This window comes from Theobroma cacao, chromosome 3 (assembly GCF_000208745.1).
Source record: "Theobroma cacao cultivar B97-61/B2 chromosome 3, Criollo_cocoa_genome_V2, whole genome shotgun sequence".
Taxonomy (NCBI): Eukaryota; Viridiplantae; Streptophyta; class Magnoliopsida; order Malvales; family Malvaceae; genus Theobroma; species Theobroma cacao.
In genome coordinates, this window is record NC_030852.1 from 22623584 (window position 1) to 22641842 (window position 18259).

At 35.3% G+C, this 18259-nt stretch overlaps 4 protein-coding genes across 9 annotated transcripts; 2 read left to right on the plus strand and 2 right to left on the minus strand.

Moving 5' to 3' along the window:
- On the plus strand, nucleotides 290–5743 carry LOC18604781 (heparanase-like protein 1). Of its 6 annotated transcripts, none has more exons than XM_007037425.2 (10): nucleotides 290–566; nucleotides 1429–1690; nucleotides 1823–1859; nucleotides 1977–2160; nucleotides 2650–2798; nucleotides 2883–3116; nucleotides 3402–3591; nucleotides 3738–3863; nucleotides 4067–4166; nucleotides 5103–5743. In XM_007037425.2, exons 2-10 carry the CDS (start codon nucleotides 1481–1483, stop codon nucleotides 5487–5489), a joined length of 1617 nt encoding a protein of 538 aa, XP_007037487.2. In that variant the 5' UTR covers nucleotides 290–566; nucleotides 1429–1480; the 3' UTR covers nucleotides 5490–5743. The 6 variants fall into 6 exon arrangements, with proteins under 6 accessions (XP_007037487.2, XP_017973713.1, XP_007037488.2 ...); XM_007037426.2 differs by having other exon boundaries at nucleotides 340–546; XM_018118222.1 differs by lacking the exon at nucleotides 290–566 and adding an exon at nucleotides 616–634.
- On the minus strand, nucleotides 6858–11275 carry LOC18604782 (probable leucine-rich repeat receptor-like protein kinase At1g35710). Its single transcript, XM_007037428.2, has 11 exons — nucleotides 11028–11275; nucleotides 10332–10479; nucleotides 9968–10039; nucleotides 9153–9224; nucleotides 8541–8612; nucleotides 8285–8428; nucleotides 8068–8148; nucleotides 7864–7935; nucleotides 7693–7764; nucleotides 7368–7439; nucleotides 6858–7263 (listed from the first exon to the last, which is right to left on the minus strand). The coding sequence occupies exons 1-11, from the start codon at nucleotides 11110–11112 to the stop codon at nucleotides 7173–7175; spliced, it is 981 nt and encodes a 326-aa protein (XP_007037490.1). The 5' UTR covers nucleotides 11113–11275; the 3' UTR covers nucleotides 6858–7172.
- Nucleotides 11681–12148, plus strand: LOC18604783 (LYR motif-containing protein 4). The gene has a single exon (XM_007037430.2). The coding sequence runs from the start codon at nucleotides 11731–11733 to the stop codon at nucleotides 12013–12015; it is 285 nt and encodes a 94-aa protein (XP_007037492.2). The 5' UTR covers nucleotides 11681–11730; the 3' UTR covers nucleotides 12016–12148.
- LOC18604784 (SNAP25 homologous protein SNAP33) lies at nucleotides 14149–18070 on the minus strand. Its single transcript, XM_007037431.2, has 6 exons — nucleotides 17873–18070; nucleotides 16547–17104; nucleotides 15384–15477; nucleotides 15077–15207; nucleotides 14814–14911; nucleotides 14149–14590 (listed from the first exon to the last, which is right to left on the minus strand). The coding sequence occupies exons 2-6, from the start codon at nucleotides 17039–17041 to the stop codon at nucleotides 14491–14493; spliced, it is 918 nt and encodes a 305-aa protein (XP_007037493.2). The 5' UTR covers nucleotides 17042–17104; nucleotides 17873–18070; the 3' UTR covers nucleotides 14149–14490.

Here is an 18259-nt window from a genome sequence, read left to right on the forward strand (position 1 = left end):
AAAAGAGTAAAGAAATATTTCTAGTAAAATAGAAACCATTATTCCAAGTAAGTGAGATTTGGTGTAGGCATTACCTCAACTTAAAGCCAACTGCAACCTCCCCAGGAAAACTTGGAATCTTAAATACAAACAAGATTTGATTTACTCTTTCTAATTTGCCTTTTACTACTTGGAAATGGAAACATACACTTGACTGTTGCCCCCGCCACCTACCCCTGTTTCCAAGCCAGTTACGTCATTCTTTTGTGGGTGCTAAAAGGGCTTACGGCTAAACCAAAATACCTACAGTTTTTAGTGCAAGTTTTTGGACAAGAATCTTAATGTAATTTTTTAGCCAAACCGACAAATCTGAGTCCCAACCATTCCACCAAACATGTTTATCTTGTCACGGGAAAGTAACTGGAGCCCAAGGATAAGAAGCCAAGACAGACAGATACAGCTTCTGTTTTGGCTAAAGAAAAACTTGTAGCTTTTCAACATTATCGGTGGTGTACTTGTTTCTAAGGAAACTTCCCTGCATTTCTCTGTTTGCTTTTCAAATGCCTGGTTTGTAGCCTCTTTTGGGGGTTAGTTTCTTATCTGGTTTGTCCTTGTTTTCCTCGAATTGCATCTGGGAGTTGAGCTTTGTCATTGTGTATGCCAATTGAACATATTCTTTGTTTCTGGCTATTTCAGGGTAGTTTCTTTTTTTTTTCTTCAATGGGTTTCTTTTAGTTTTGTTAAATTTTGAAACTTTGAATGGTTTTCATTTGCTTGTACTTTAACAGTAAACGTTGTGAAATAAAAAAAAAAAAAAAGGCATTTCTTGTTCCATTCTTCAGGACGTGTCTGTTGATGCGTTAAGAATGTTTTTGATATTTTGAGATCTGATGTTTCTGTTATTCAGCTCAGTACCTCTTCAAACATGTTGAATATTGATGTTGTTGGTATTTGTTTTTATGGCAATCTCACTGAAGCTTTAAAATCACATATCCCATTTCTATGATTAATATTTTCTTTTCTAAAGGAGGTATCTTCTTCTTAAATCTACTTAGAAAATGCTAAATTAGCTCATTTTCAGAGCCAATTTTTCGATGGAACAAAAGAAGTAGGAAGTTGCAGTCTATTGTAAAGTTGTGTGTTATCCAATATAAGTCCAATTCCCACCATATCTTTACTCGGCGTGGCTTTGATTTAGGTCATTGATTATATATTATTGGATGCTGTAAACAGCTAACCTAGGTTTTAAGGTTTGATATCTTTCAAGTTATTAATAATCTGGAAAGACAGGTGATAAACTGCGTAGTTTGGGACAAATTACTGTCTGGAACTTGATACTTCTAATTTCCTTTTTTTCTTGTTGAAATATAATTAAAATTTCACTCATTTCATTCCAAATGCCACCTCAGAGGTCCTGTTTCTGATAGAATTTTACACCCTTTATCACAGTTAACTTCAATACACTGAAGTGGAAGCGAGGCTGTCACGGTTGATTTACCAAATGGAATTTCGTCTCATTTTATTCTTATTTGTGGCTTCCCTCCCTGCAATTTTGGCGGAAGAGATTAGTCATGGGACAATTGTAGTTGATGGGACTACAACTGTTGCTCAAACTGATGATAACTTCATCTGTGCTACAATTGATTGGTGGCCTCATGATAAGTGTGATTACAAGCAGTGTCCATGGCACTATACATCTGCAATAAATCTGGTGAGGCTTAAGAAGAACTATCATCTTCATAAGAGTAAATGGTTTTTCTTAGAACTTTGTCAACTCATTCTGTTAAGCTTCTGGAAAATTGAAGCAATTTAGTAACAGCTCTACCTGCTTTTCTTTTTACAGGACTTGACTCATCCTTTCCTTGCCAAAGCTGTCCAAGGTTTGTATTTCTACATCAGTAATGATGTAGCCGTTCCCTTGACATAAATGTTATAGTATCTTGTTGAAATTTTTTGTTCTGATGTATGATGCTACTCAATGTTCCTGACACTGTTAGCTTTCAACCGTTTGAGGATAAGAATTGGAGGCTCTTTGCAAGATCAAGTGTTGTATAATGTTGGAAATTTGAAGTCTCCTTGCCATCCATTCAGACAGATGAAAGATGGGTTGTTTGGATTTTCAAAGGGATGCTTACACATGGAGAGGTGGGACCAGCTGAACCATTTTTTCAATGCAACAGGGTAAGATCCTAGCATTTCAAATACCATTCTCTCTCTTCACCAAAAGGAAACATGCTTTTGCCCTGCAGATTTCCAGTATTGTCTATAAACAGAAGTCAATGATATCATGTGTATGGTCCATTAACTTAACTGGCTTGAGCTGGGTTATTTCTTATTCGTATTAACAAGGTGATTTAATCAGAAAGGCTGACTGAATCTGTTCGTTATTGAATATAACATCTAGTAAATGCAAGAGCTACATTGTTACAAATTCATTTCATAACAAAGTTGGATGAGATTTTAATCATATGTGGTAAAGATGGATTTATGGACAATTATAGGACGAAGATTAATTTTTCTACCCTAAGTGATTCTCATAGAAGTGCTTATATTTTAGTAAGTTCTTCCCCAAGTTTATTCAAATGTTCACAAGGTTTTTCAACTTTATGAATGGATTAGTTTAGGCTTCTGCTGCTGCTATGAGTATTCACTTGAATCCTACATTTGCAGGGTAATGTTGACATTTAGCTTGAATGCACTCCACGGGAGACATAAAATAAGGAGGAGCCTCTGGGGAGGGGATTGGGACTCTAGCAATGCACAAGATTTTATGAAATACACCATTTCAAAGGGGTACCAAATAGATTCATGGGAATTTGGTATGGAATTATAGACAAAGGCCTTTGCATATCCATACCTTTTTTCTCTCCTTCTCACCTCTGATGTGGCCTTTGTTGTTTTAGGTAATGAGTTGAGTGGAAATGGTGTTGGTGCGCATGTTCTTGCTAGCCAGTATGGGAAAGACTTGATCTACCTAAAGAAAATTATAAATGAGTTATACAAAGGCTCTCAATACAAACCATCACTTGTGGCACCTGGAGGATTCTTTGACCAAGAGTGGTTTGTGAAGCTTCTTCAGATCTCGGGTTCAAGCATACTTGATGCCATGAGCCATCATATATACAATTTGGGTGCAGGTAAGTTGGGATAGTACCAAATTCTTTTGCAGAATGTACTTATAAAGCCAACTGCCCTACATAATGAACTATTGATTTAGAATTAGTAGTAAAAAAATAAACGCTAAAGAAATAATTTCAAACAATCCCTAATAATATTTTCTAAACTTTCATCTAAGATAATTTTTTATCCAAGATTCAGACAAACCATCAACTATTGTGTTTGTTGGCTTCAACGCTTTGAGACATTGCTGTTTGTCAGTCCTGCCTCCATTTAATACGTTTTAAGCCCTCCTCTTGTTTCAGGTGTTGATCCCAAACTTATAAGTAAGATATTGGATCCAAACCACTTAAGCAAGGTAGCAAATACATTCAGCAATCTTACACACGTCATCCGAAGGCATGGTCCTTGGGCTTCTGCATGGGTTGGAGAGTCTGGTGGGGCCTATAACAGTGGTGGTCCTCATGTGTCTGACACATTTGTGAACAGCTTCTGGTAATCACACTTTCTCAACTGCTTTAATTATCTTTCTCCTCTCTTCATTTATGCTTTTTTATCGTTGTAAAAGATTAAGTTTACCATTAATGTATTGTTGTCATGTATGAATGCTCAAGTTTTCTTTCTCTTGTACATGATTTTAGGTATTTGGATCAGCTTGGAATGGCATCCAAGTACCATACTAAAGTATATTGTAGGCAAACACTAATTGGTGGGAACTATGGTCTCCTCAATGCAACAACATATGTTCCCAACCCTGATTATTACAGGCAAGAGCAAGAGATTTGAAATTCTTAATTGGAGTGTATAAATGCTAGATTCTTTGCTTGTGTGTTGTTTAAATGTTTGATCAAATTGGAGGGGGAGGGGAAGGGTTGGCGAGAAAGAAGATATTGAAAACCTTTTTCACATATGACTATGCTGGACTTATAAGCAGAGTCTTTATACCTTTTGTTTTAATGGTTCTGAACAGTGCACTTCTATGGCATCGACTAATGGGAAAAGTGGTTCTAGCTGTTGATAGTGATGCTTCATCCTTTCTGCGAACTTATGCCCATTGTTCGAAAGGAAGAGTAAGTTGATTGTTTTTTCTTTTATTCCAGTTAATTCTGAAAGAAATACTATTAGGAGAATGCAGGCATCCTAACTCTTAGGTTGACAGTGGTACAAAAAGCCTCAGGTGCTTAGATTTCTAGCTTTATTTAATATGATGGAGAATTTTTGAATCCATGATTACTTTTAGCTGATTAACAACCATTTGAAAGAATTTTTTTTTTCTGCTGGTCCAGTTTTAGCATTAGTCATAGGCAGATCTACTCTAAGCAAGATCCTCCCTATTGCTATGGACCGAGCTAATAACAAGCATACCAACTTGCCCAATTATGTCAACTTTTGGTTGTGGTTTTCCTACCTTGTTTCTCTACTCAGGGCTTAAGGGGTAACTAATGTGATGATATTGCCTGAGGCTCTCTTGAGGTCTGTTCACACGTATAATTTGATGGTTCACATTTCAAAGCTTACTTATTTGAGAATTTACTTAACCACCTCCCTCTTCCAATTAATGCAGACTATCAAACATTTAAAACTGAAATTCGTTCTTTTAAATGGCTTAATCATGTGGTGATTTCCCATCTAGGTGTTCAAATTGCTGCTATTCATCTTTAATTTGGTTTGCATTAATTTAGTAACCTTTTGTTTTTTCTGATAGGTGATTACCAATAAATACCATTAAGTTTTTGACATGAGCTGTGAACATAATGATTGAACCATGATGAATTATGTCAATGTCTCAGACCCATATGCGCAATCTGTAGAGTATGCTAATTGTTGACTTTCTCAGATTAATTTTATTCATTTTTCCTATGAAATTTGTGACTGTTGCTCTTGCCTCAGAAATTATGAAACACCTGAAATCTTAGAGATTTTAATTTTTGAAATTAAAACACAATTTCTCTAGTGTAGTATCTTTTTATAGTTTCTTTGATTATGATACTGACATCTTGTTGCAGACCGGTGTAACTTTGCTCCTGATCAACTTGAGCAAGCAGACAAAATTCATAATGGATGTTCAAAATAGCATCAACATCAAGTTGGCTGTGAAAGAAGAAAACATTAGCCCGGACAGTTTCACACATAGTCTTAAGAAAACATTTTCTTGGGTTGGAGTTAAAGCTTCAGATGAACCTCTACTCAGAGAGGAGTATCATTTAACTCCAAAAAATGGATACCTTCAAAGCCGAACTATGGTTCTTAATGGTGTTCCTTTACTTACAGATGCTGGAAACATCCCAAGGCTAGACCCTATCCGTGTTAATGTGATGTCTCCAATATCTTTGGCTCCTTTGTCGATTGCATTCATAGTATTCCCCAACTTCGATGCTCCAGCTTGTGGCTGATTTTCCATTTTCCTTACAGCAGTGATTCAAGAATGAGGTGTTGCATATGATAATTGTATTACTAGCAGAATTTCTAAGTTTTTGGTGAATATAGTTTTGAGTAATTGTAATTATCACTAATTTCTGGAGCAATGTTATGTGGAAAATAATTTCTGCAGCAATGTTATGTGGAAAATAATTTCTGTAGCAATTGTATAAATCATTATTACTAGTTATGCACTGATCAGTTGTATATCATTTCATATTATTATGATAATATTTTATTTGTTTTTTTTCACTTTTTCAGTTCCAAGAAATAGTAATTACTTATTTAGTAAAATTAGTAGTAATGAAAATAAAATAAAAACTAAGCTAATCATTAGGTGGCACTTAAGGCAGGGTGTAGTATTCAATTCCAAGATCACTGTGTGGTGATCTAATTACTATAGTCATAAGATTATCAAGATAATTTGATTGCTGGTAATCTCAAACTGTCATGTTTGGTGTAATATTATAAATCATTAATTACAATTGTTTAGTTAAAATCTATTATGGCTTTTAATATTGAATTTTAATTAATTAATAGGGTTTAATCAATAATGGATTGTTGTTCATCACTAGCTAATTTATACTGAATGGGGCACACTGGGGCTTGACTACACTGGATCTTCTAGGAAAGCTTGATGCTGTCGATGCCATGGATCATGGAATGCCTACATGAATATACTACATTGTGAGCTGCAAAAACCTGGGAGGGTATGGATGCATACAGCATACCTGGTGGTGAGTGTGGTGCAGAGCCAACTATGTTATATTTTTCTAATATATGTATATATGTTTGCAAATGTATATGGAGCTGGATGTGTATAATATGCATTTATGTAGACTGTATTTGGCTAGATATGTAGTTTCGAATTAAAAGCTTAGAGGGAGGGGGTGGTAGATACCAACAATTACCGGATGTTATGTTACTTACACCACATTCTGTAAGGTGGATGATGACAATGAACTACCTGGTGTCAAGTCTCATTCAGGGAAAGTATATTACTCCTATTGCAAGGAATCAGGAAAGATAAAAGAACAGATAATGTTCAAAGCTTCACATTTTCAAATGATGGAAATACTTTTTGTAGAAGATTAGTATCTATAAAATAAACAAAATCATATGTATTAGGAAAATAAGGAAAAAAGACAAACTGCATAGTGAAAATTTCAATCACTTCTCTTGTTCCCTTTTTCTCACTTATGGGATTATTTATCCAAAATAAAAATTATAGTAAGGAGTTCATTTTTTAAGATAACCACACACAAAAAAGAGTTAACAATGCTTCTGTTTCAATCATTCTCTGCAACCAAATTAAATAGAGCAACCTGTAAATGCGGAGAAACTGAAAAACAACAAGACAACTCCTTTTCAAAATTTCAAATTTCATTAATACAAATGTGATATTTGATCATTCTCTATCTCAATATTCAAGCTTTCGGCTGTTTGATGAAAAAGACCATATATTGATACAATAGAGCTGCAGATGATGCTAAAGAAAGAGTCTATCATATCTACAGTACAAATGCCACCGACTTGACTAACTAGCAGAACCTTTTTCTCTAGCACAGTAAAAAGAATATATTAAATATGAGTCCCATACTTGCTTGGAACAAATGGCCATAGATTTATAATAGCAGTTTAGTCTTCTGACAGTTTGACTAAACCAAGAAATCTGTGTCAGAAAGTTCAAGCACCTTGTGAGGACCAATGGGGTTTACACCTGGCCGGAATCCATTCCCTTCAATATACCTGCAATTGGAATAAAATGAAGTTAAATATTTTTTTCTTTTTGACATTAGCGAGGTTCCAAAGAGGCTATTTTCCTCGCAAATTAAGAGATGAAGTCAACTCACAATTCTTTCAAGAAAGGATGCTTATAGAATGCATCCGGAATCCTGCCTGAGAACTGGTTATGATCCAAGTACCTGTTATTGTTGAAGTTTAAGTGCAGAAGTTAAAGATCAAATTGAAATAGACTCATGCTACCTGTTCTTCATGTTATAGACACCCTCCCCCCCCCCCTCGCCTGTCCTTTTTTTTTCCCCTTAAAGTTTCATCAATTAAAAGAAATGCAATGACCATGGAACAAGCATTTGCAAAAAAAAGTGAAGAGACTGAGCAAGAAAATTAGTCCAGATTTCCAAATCAAACTAGACTAAGTGTTTTAGAAAATCTTACAAATATGTCAGTTTAGGAATATGGGCAAGTGCTGATGGTATTGCACCAGACATCTTGTTGTATGAAAGGTACCTGTAACCAGCACAAAATTAAGTTTTAAGGATTCCAAAGCCTAAAAGAAGAAGAATCCCATAGTACAGATTGCTTAGTTACTGTATTAGTTGCACTCACAAAATCTCCAAATTTGTCAAATTTGCCAGCTGAGCAGGAATTCCTCCAGTCAAATAATTGTTATTTAAGTACCTGCATCAATGCAAACTCTAAGAAAACTGTGTCTTTGATCATATTGCATAACAAATCATGCAAAAACTTGCACAACATAAATTCTTGACAACAAGAGTTTTATAACACATTAACAATTAAAATATAACATACAAATTACGTAGAACTGGAAAGCCTCCTTCAAAACGAATAAGCTCCCTAATGGTACCCACCAAATGATTATTACCAACATCCCTGAAAAACCAAACATGAACATGTAGCATAATGATTAAAATATCCTGCCAATAAAGGATAACCACTAAATGTTATAGAAAGGCACTTCTCAAAAAAATGTTATAGAAAGGTACAGAAGTAGTCGACAGAATATTACAAGTGCCGAAGGTTTTGTAAAGTCCCCAATTCTGGCGGAATTCGTCCAACGAAACGGTTTTCTTGAAGGTACAGATAGCGAAGCTCTGGTAGATTGGCAAGCTCCTTAGGAATCTCACCCTTAAAATTATTAAAGCTCAGAGACCTAAAGAAATTTCGGTTAGATCTTTCCCAATTTATGCTAGCATGAATGTACATACAAACACATTCAACACTGAGAGAGAGAGAGATATTTGTGCAAATATACAGTTACTCACAGATGGGTTAGTCTTTTCAGCTCACCAATCTCAGGAGGAAGGACATCTTGGAGTTTATTCCACCTCAAATTTCTGTGCAATGCATCGCAGTTATGGAAAAAACTTATTCTCAGATGAATGCTAACAAAATTTTGAAGAAACTAAAATGCTTTTGCCTACAAGTTTATACATAATTTGTTCAGTAAAAAAGAATGGCACTTATAAATATTGGCCTAGATATTGCACGTGGTTAATATCCAATACTGAAGCTTTTGGATCTACTGATGTAGTGTAAGGTAGCAAAGTAACAGAAGTATAGTTGCACACAAAATGCTGCCAGTAAGGGTGACATGGTTAATATAATTTATATAGCAAGCTGTAGCTTTGCTGGTGTATGTAGTATACTTCAGAACAATTTGAGACAGACAAGTACGTCACTGATAACAAAGACCTGGAATCAAAATTGCTTCACTCATGGAAAAATAGTTATGAGAAAAAACAAAAGCAAGAAACTGTTAACTGAAACTCAAAGCAGAGTACAAGAATTGAGTCAATTCATACTAATATCTACAGAAAGAGAGTTATTATGAAGTGTCCCACACGAATAGCAGATCACAGAAGAAGAAAACATACAACATCCTAAGTCGTCTCAGCCGTCCAATTTGGGGAGGAAGAGGGCCAGTTAGCTTGTTGTTATGGAGATCCCTGCACATTAGCAAAGTCAAGAAGGAAAAAGTTCCACTTAGAACTCTCAAATTAATTTTTGAGGCTAAAACATCTACATGATAGCCCCACTATGTGATTATTCTGTTCATAAAATTATTTTTATGTTAGTGAGAACCAAGACTACCACATACTAGGATACTACATGACACATTATTTCTAAACTATTTCAAGGAGTTGTAATTTGTGTACACAATTAAAAGCAACAATGCGAAGGAATGAATGCATAAATTATGCATATGAACACTATACAAGACATGCAATCCACAGTAGGCGTAGTAAAGCAATTGATGCAGCTGAAAAAGAGATAAGGGGCAATATCAAAAAGGTAAATAGAAGAATCCATTTTCATCAAGCTTTTGAGTTACCAGCCTAATTTCTCCCTTTTTCTCTGCTCCTTACCAGACGGAAGTGGAGAAATGCACAGGTTGCTTTTCCCTCTATATATGCTTACCGCTTTAAAATGCCAATTTCATCTGCATGGTCTACAGATCAAGAGCAGGAAATGACACTTGTGCACATGCAATATTGTGACGCCTAACAGTCATGACCAAAAAGAACTTATGGGCATCAAAACTTGATCTTGTTATTTGACGCTCCAATTTACAGGAGATTCGATTGCCATTTTGAAGGACAGTCAGAAAATGAATAACAAGGTACACATTTTGTTCACCTTCAAACAACAAATATATTTTAGCTTATTAGGCAAGAAAGATTGAACTTACAGCCTTGTTAAATCCAACAAATTAGTTACAGCAATAGGAAAAGGACCAACAATTGATACAGCATAAACTTCCCTGTAAAAGAAAATAATCATAATCATGAGCCAAGGAGAAAGTTGAGACAAACCAATAGAATTACATTTGTGGTGAATCATGGCAGAAAAGTATCCTAACCTCTGACATAAGATATAAATAAAAGTTGGAATCAAAGATAGAATGAGAAAGCGAAATGATTTGAAATTGAATTATTCACTAGGTTGCTTTAATAAATCAAAGACATACGCTTTAATTTATGAGAATATTAAGCAAAATTGAGGCACAAACTTCAAATTTTAAAATAGAATGAATAACCAGCTATGATACTTACAATTCAGTAACAACTCTATAATCTCCTTGAGTAGAACACGTTACACCAGACCAGGGTGGTAAATCACCATCTCCGCAGGGATCATCCCCAATCCATGCATATACCACTCTCCATCCAAGTGATGCTTTTATTTCATTTAAGGCTTTTACTGCAATAAAAATACAAACTCTTAACCCATCGCATGGTGCACATTCACATTCTATACTAATCTTCTTAAAGATAATAACTCCAATTCTCACTACATCAACAGTAACAACAAATATCAGACCATAAAAAGCAATTTGCAAGTTCTAATCATTCTATGGCTTTTGCAATCGGGAAAACAAATTCTTATATTTAACAAAAAATAAAGGGTCAAATCCATTTAGATCAAGATAAATTTTAGTGTATTTATCAACTAAGTTGCTAAAAAGTTGAAGCGAAATGGGTAGAAAGTTAAAAGAGATCCTAAAATAACTAAACAAGCAAAAAGATCACAACTTGAATTCATAAAAAATGAACACAATTACTGAAAGAACCAATTCAACCAAAAAATGGGTTTTCTTTACTTTAATGAAACGAACAAGTATGACATTCTAGGTATGGTAAAAAAAAAAAAAACTTTCCGGCTTCTTAATTATTTCTCGCGGCATTTTCTCAGAACCAAACAAAGCAAACGAAGGAAGATCCAGCGGAAAGGGTGAAGGGAAAACTTACCATCTCTCTTGAGAGTCTTGGAGTGAGCAATGGAGAGTGAGAATGCGAAAATGCAAATCAAAGCTATTGGCCAAAGGGAAGCCATGTTTTTCGGTAGAGAGAGATCTAAGCCCAAGGAGAGTGAAAATAAATCCTCATTTATATGTAACAAAATTGGAGATCCGGTCACTCTCTTTTTCTCAGTTTTACACAGTAACTCTTTTATACATTATTGGCCTTTGCCGACACAGGTGAACTGTGGGGGGGAACAAGGGTAAACAAATAGATAAATATTTTTGTACACTTCCTATTTAGATAATGTGAAAAAAAAAAGGGCGAATTTTAAATGCCAATTTCTTTTTTTTTGGAAAAATTATATTTTTTATCAAATAAAAAACATAAATCTCTAATTTTAAATGCCAATTTACATAAATCTCTAATTTTTATCATCTAATTTTAAATTTTAAATTAAAATATAAAATTTTTATTATTTGAAAATAGACTTTTACTCCTATTTCAGATTGTATAATTATTCCCTTGTAATTTCTTTTTTATTTTTTTATTTATCATGAAAACCTAAAACGATGCGTTTTGCTCTACATCTCCGTAGTCATTCAGCCAGGTAAAGCTACCGCGCAAAGATTCTGTCTTGCCCACGGCACACCTCTATAAAATCAAACAAACCTGAAACCCCCGCTCTCTCTCAAAAAAAAAGAAAGAGCTAATGGCGGCGTCGGGGGTAGCATCGCCGACAAGAACGGAGGTTTTACAGCTTTACCGTTCACTGCTGCGAGTGGCACGGCAGTTCTGTGACTACAACATAAGGGAGTACACAAAACGACGAACCATCGATGCGTTTCGAGACAACAAGAACTTAACAGACCCTTCTCAGCTGTTCGCCGCTTTCTCCGATGGCAAAGCTCAGCTGGAAGTCGCTAAACGACAAGCCGTCGTTTATTCCCTCTATGCTCCTAATGTCAAAAGCATTATGGATATTAAGCCCTCTTAAAAAATTACTTTTTGCTTCCTTTTATTTTTTAGAAAAAAGAAATAAACTGTGATTTATTGAGAAAAAGTAAGTGTTTTTATGGTGTCTGAAGTTGAATTTTTGTTATTTAATACAAGTTTTCGATTAGTGGCATGTTGGATTTCGTTTGTTTTATTTTACATATGGGGTTTTCTTTTTATTTTGTTTAATTATATATTCTTTTAGCTAGTAAGTTAGTGCTTTTTGGCCCAATTCCGGTGAAAGGTAGTCTGGGTTGTCGTTGGTGGAGGTGGAACTTGATTAGATGCAGGTTAGGAAGCACTTGCATAGCTAGATTGCTAGTTCAAGTTGCGCTTTTATGCGGAAAAGTGGATATATAATTTGATTATTGATGTGTTATTCTCATACGATTTTAATTATTTATTTTATCCTTGGTAGATATCGAGTATGTCAAAAGCATGTTTTGAATGTTAGATATGTAAGTAAATGTTAATTACACATATTAGTTGTGGCTTTTTGAGAACTTAGGCAAAAGACTGATATTAGAGATTTAAATTATGATATTTTGAGTTAAAAGTTGAATTAGATGGCTTTTGCAGGCATTGAGTTGTTGGCAATTATGTTGTTATGAAATGCAAATGTTTTTGATAACAAGCTTCGATCTTTTCCTTGTTTCCCCTCCTTCGGGTAAAAGCTGAAGTAGTTTTCGAGACATGTTGATATCAATCCCTAATATCAAGTATTCAAAGTTATCAAAATCATTTAATCACCCCTAGGATTCAGGGTGTGCTACTTAAAGGAAGTCACTAGACATTAGATAGTCAAGGTTTTGAGAAGCATGTCCAACAGCATATCCTGGCTTACCTAATGGCCTTTTATCATGCCTTTGATAAAGGTTCTGGTTACTTTTGGAGTAACAATTGCAAGCAATTATTTTTGGGAATGAATTGCTGTAGTGGAACTTTTATTGGGATTAATGAGTTTTCATGGTCAATGAAGAGATCTGGGTGAGTTTGAAATCATTTATTGGTATGACTAGCCAGTTTTGAGTGTAATTGCAGAATAATCGTCTTGGACAATCTTTGTCATGTTCCATATTAGCAGTGGGTGATGAGTGTGAAAGTGAGCAGATTTAAGCATCCCAAAGACAATCTTAGATGCTTAGATCCATGAAGTTTGTAGAGTTTTTTAGCTATATTATAAATATGATCATCGCTGTGTATACTTTTCAGAAGTTTGGCATCCCAGGAATTATGGTGGACAACTCAGTCTTAGTAATTATTATGTTTGTTTCTTGAGTTTAACTCTTGTTGTAGTTATATGTTATTGAAGTAAATCCTACTATAGTACTGTTATTCCTTTGGAGTAGCTACATGCAGTTATGCCCCTCTTTCTGGCAGTATGCTTAGAATAAGGATTATATAATACAGGAATTTTCTGATCACTGCCTGCTTAATAAATCTCAAGCAAGGTTGGTTTTTATTGTCTGGAGATGAGTTGTGCCATTGGCCTGCTCATTGAAGTTGTGTAATTTCCTTGTGCCTTTGAGAGATATTTCACACATGACATTTGTTGTATTGCCAGAAAATGGGACTCCCCATTAGTCCCATCAGAGTTTTGGCTCTCATTAGTCACTTGATTTGTTATGGCTTGCAGTGAATTTTAACATTTCATTGTTTCTACCCTATGAATGTTGGGGGTTTGTTGGTGCCTAGGATTTTGCCCTTCATCAATGTCTAATAATGCTTTTCATTGTGGATGGTAATTTCCTTTAGACACCCTCCCCCCTCCCCTTCTAAGATGAGAAGAAATGAGGGAATTTTTTTGGTTGAATTAGTTAGTTTCTTCGCGAGAATTTCATACTCAAATGTCTCCAGTGGATTCTGCCACTGACGGGAAAGATCTAACAAATATTTGAAGAGCATGCATGATCTCTTGCTTCTAAATCCAGGGACATGCCCTTGTTCATATGATGTTGTTGAATGCATTAAATGTTAGATAGGTCGTCAAGCCATATGCCACGTAACCAAGTTCATCATGACTTTTAACAGACCGTATTACCTTGTTATATAACATCTATGGTGATACCATTATGAGATTCGACGGTAATTCTCATCATTCCAGTTCTATTGAGTCATTCCTGAAGCTTTGCTGTTTGTCTTGCGCAAAAATCATCCTTTTATTTTACACATCACAAAATTGGTTTTGGAAATGGCATGGCACTAGTGCCGACAATGGCAGATAGAAAAAGCCATATGCCTCATAAGAGGAAAGCATACAAAGGCCAAAAAGGTCTTAATAATGAACACATCCATGCATGGTAAGAGGAGGAAAATTGATACAAATAGTCAAGAGTTTCACTGTATATCAACAGATATGAATAAAGATGTCTAATCCAAATTTGTATGTGCACGGAATCACTATGACAGGGCAGAACAGCGAAATAGAAGGGCAGGGAAGGCTGGCAGCATAAGCAAAATCTTTGAGACTTGAAATTTACTTTCCAAGTAATCGACGAGCACGTTGATTTGCACCTTTCACACGGAAATTTAGCTCATCCACATCATCTTGGAGACCATTCAGACCTTTATTTTGCCTGCAATAAGTGTTAAGTGTAGTGTTAATGTGAGATGTACTTAAATAACCAAAAATGCAGGCAAAATACACCAAAATAGAAAATCGACAAATCAAGTTGCTCACTTCCTTTTAGCAACGTAAAAACAAGGGCAAAAGATTAAATGAAGTCCAGCATGTTATTCGACTGAACCAAAGAAAAAAAAAACCGCAATATCATTTAAGAAAATCAACAAGAAACTAACCTCTCAATTTCAGACCCCATATCAACGGCCATATCCTTAAGCTCTCCCAGTAGATCACTTAAATCAGAGAGGGCATCATCCTGCTTTGCCTTTTCAACCTGTTTCACAATCCCATATAATGAAATAAATTGCATATTCTCATTAAAAGCTTAGATTAGTGCATTGTATTATGCCTTTATCTCATATACTAGTTGTTTAAATATTTTTTTTAAGAAAAAAAAAGTTATATTTATATTAAAAAAAATAGGCACAACAACACATACCTCAACTTTCTGAAATGCATTTGTGGGTTCCGGGGGTGGTGTTTGAGATTTCGAGTGTCCCCTACGAACAGGATTCAATCCCAGCTTCTCTTTCTGTTCCAAGTGGCCACCACTTCGCTTAGGTGATACATCTGAAGACCAAGTAGATTACACATAATGTTCAGAAAATATGCAACAAAACAGACATAGATGCAGAAATAATTTCGAAGTCACCACCAGCCTTCAATCTTATACAGGAAATCAAACTTTCATATTTTCTATAAAATGGGAGGAAAAAGAAGAGATAATTCACGGAAAGAAAAATAACCTCTTGTTATAACAGGGCCAACTATTGGGCGAGTCTTCTTTGGCTTCCAAGTTCTAGAGAACATGCCTCCAAGACTTCCCAAAAGCTTCTCACCCTGAAATCAGAAAGAAACTATGATTAAGAGACTCTTTAATTTCATAAGATCAATCCACAAGAGGAAAAGTACAAGTTTATTAAAATTTTCAAGATCAAGAAAAGAACAAATTGATAGTTAACAGTCATTCAATCAAGTCATGTGTATCACTTTCAATCAACAATGATATTTACTTTCAGCACTTAGGCTCTAAATTTATGCCATTGGAAAGTCATAGAAGCATCTGATAAGAGATACTATGGAACAATAAAGTGAAAGATTTTTTTAATTTAAAGAAAACAGTATTTCAACACATAGGAAGGCATGAATGATGAGGGATCAGAGATGAATGATAAGAAAGATGAACATGCATAAAGGAGCAATTTTCATGGAGCACGAAAGATATGAATTCTGAAATTCAACTCTTCATCTTTCTTCAAAAGTGGCAATTCCACCAAAATACAATTACTTTGTTTCTAGTTAAACTATTAACATCGCTACCTTAGTAAAGACTAGTTTCCTTCCCACGTTTGATCAAGGATTTCCCCTATACAAACTATCAGAAGAGGCAAAAATCTTGAGTTACATAACACAAGCAGGCGGCCAAGATGACCCTTGCCTTGTCCAGGTTGATGGTCTAATGGCTAACACCAGATCAAAGACATTGACAGTGACAGATCAAGCAAGAAAGAAGCTTTTATAAAGCTGTAAGTAGGTTAGGGAAATGATCTTATATGTCTCAAGTAGGAATCTTACGAAGTAGTCTATTGGATGAGGAATGGAGCATTTTGGGGTTCTAAAGTTTCAGAACATGATGGCATCAACACTTCATACCATGATTGTGATGTTCAGGGGTAACTATCTGTTCAATCCCATAGAAACGTAAACTGAAAACTCATTAACGATTTAAGTTTAGGTGACTCCTTTTGATCATCATGCTAGCAACATGAACAAATGCAAATATCCACTTAATTATAAAAATATAAACTGTAAGAAAGGTCATCATAAAAATTTTTCATGTTTTTGTCTTTTATGGCTATTCTTCCATCATTTAGCAGAAGGTTTTGCTTTTCCAAAATGAAAGACATACCCGACTGAGGTCGTGATCAATGCCAGCAGCCACATTGTGGGTCCTGGTAATTTGCTCACCCTGCTGATGTAAGGTGATCAAAGTGTTGGTGGCACCCTCCCTCATTTCTTCTGCAATCTTCACACAGTTATTGACAGTCTTTGTAGTCTCCTCAGCCTTGTAGACAGCATAGTTCTCCAATTCTTGCACTGATTGGTTCTCTAGTCCTCCAGAGTCACGGAAATCATTCTTATACTTGTCGCGAGTTGCTGAAGCTTGCCAATATGAAGAAGAAGAAGAGTTCACTTTCTGTTCATCATCATCAAAAGGATTTGTGCCAAAGTTAGGAGGATTCAGCGTAGGCTCAGAAGAAGTCCTTCTGGAAGGTTTAAGGGTTTGCTTATTGTCCAACTCGTCATCAGAATCAAAAGGGTTGGAGCGAGAAGGAACAACACGCCCAGGATCAACTGAATTATGCTTAGCAGTCTTCAATGGAGATTTCTTAAAACCTAACATTCTTTTAATGAGTAAAAATACACTGCTTGATCAGGCAGGAGACAGGAAGAAATTATATTCAATCTGCAAAGCAATCAACATTCACTTATTAGATCGTGGTGCAAAGAAAAATAGAGATGAAAGGCAGAAATCCAACGAATTCTGTGAGTAGACAACATACGCATCGATTTCTAGCAGCAAAGGTGAAAAAATCAGAAAGATAATGAAATTGAATATGTAAAACCTTTTATTCAAAAAAAACAAAAAAGGGAACTCGATTGAACAGTCTCCTTCATACTCTTCCTTTTGAAAATATTCTAGGTGGGAAAAGGGGGGACTTAAAAAGGAATTCAAAAGGCCAAAAGCAAGAAAACCAGATCAGCAATCACGTATAAAGAAACGCAATCAGAAACAACAATACCCATGACTGGAAGAAGAGATGTTAAAATACGAAGTTTATCATCAAAGACTAAACAAAGTAGGTTGACTTTAGATTTTTCGACACTTTCTAGAATACCCAGAAAACAGAAAAAAGCATAAGATTCCCTAAGTTTTCACGGCAGGCAACCAAACATAGAAACAAGGAAGAAAGCCGTGAAGCAAACATCAAAGGTAAGACTCGAGAAGAACCCATCAAGATATCAATCGAGGCTGCTCTAAAATTTCAAAGAGCAAAATGACATAAAAAGGACCAAAATCATTCATATAATACAAGAAAAAAGGGGTGTTGTTTGGTTAACCAGAAAGATCGATTTCTGTCCACAACAAGGAGCAAGAAAACTGAAACAACCCATATGCAGAAATGAAGGCGAAAAAGGAAGAAAGAAGAAAAGATAGAACGGTAGGGAGTACCTGGAGAAATGGAAATGCAGAGATAAATCTTTCAAAATTTAACAACAAACAAAATCAAGAGAAAAGTTTTGGAAATGTTGGTCGAAATTCGATAATGAGGATCTTCAACTTTTAAAGAGAGAGAGAGAGAGAGGGAGACGCAGGAAACGCGTCTGGAGACTCTAAAGAGGAAGTCTTGAATCAAAGTGGAAATTGGTAAGGAAGTGGGCGAAGCGTAATTATGATTTTTAATTAAATATAGATATTGCCATTTAAATTTTTGAAAATAATAATAATAACAAAACCTTTTTCCCTCTCCTCGCTGCATCATGTTTTTGCCTTTTCGAGAATTTCGAATATTTTCTTTTTAAAAAAATAAATAGTTATAATACTTTTATTTGACTTTTT

What these genes read in the sequence shown, in the direction of transcription:
- LOC18604783 (XM_007037430.2), top strand. Translation starts at nt 11,731, where the DNA reads ATGGCGGCGTCGGGGGTAGCATCGCCGACAAGAACGGAGGTTTTACAG.
- LOC18604784 (XM_007037431.2), bottom strand. Translation starts at nt 17,041, where the DNA reads ATGTTAGGTTTTAAGAAATCTCCATTGAAGACTGCTAAGCATAATTCA. An exon ending in TGGCCCTGTTATAACAAGAG is followed by an intron (nt 15,208 to 15,383) that starts GTTATTTTTCTT and finishes CTTGGTCTTCAG; the next exon opens with ATGTATCACCTAAGCGAAGT. An exon ending in ATGCATTTCAGAAAGTTGAG is followed by an intron (nt 14,912 to 15,076) that starts GTATGTGTTGTT and finishes ATTGTGAAACAG; the next exon opens with GTTGAAAAGGCAAAGCAGGA.
- LOC18604782 (XM_007037428.2), bottom strand. Translation starts at nt 11,112, where the DNA reads ATGGCTTCCCTTTGGCCAATAGCTTTGATTTGCATTTTCGCATTCTCA. An exon ending in CAAGACTCTCAAGAGAGATG is followed by an intron (nt 10,480 to 11,027) that starts GTAAGTTTTCCC and finishes TTTTTATTGCAG; the next exon opens with TAAAAGCCTTAAATGAAATA. An exon ending in TTACAAAACCTTCGGCACTT is followed by an intron (nt 8,149 to 8,284) that starts GTAATATTCTGT and finishes TTGGTTTTTCAG; the next exon opens with GGATGTTGGTAATAATCATT.
- LOC18604781 (XM_007037425.2), top strand. Translation starts at nt 1,481, where the DNA reads ATGGAATTTCGTCTCATTTTATTCTTATTTGTGGCTTCCCTCCCTGCA. An exon ending in ATACATCTGCAATAAATCTG is followed by an intron (nt 1,691 to 1,822) that starts GTGAGGCTTAAG and finishes TTCTTTTTACAG; the next exon opens with GACTTGACTCATCCTTTCCT. An exon ending in CCTTGCCAAAGCTGTCCAAG is followed by an intron (nt 1,860 to 1,976) that starts GTTTGTATTTCT and finishes TGACACTGTTAG; the next exon opens with CTTTCAACCGTTTGAGGATA.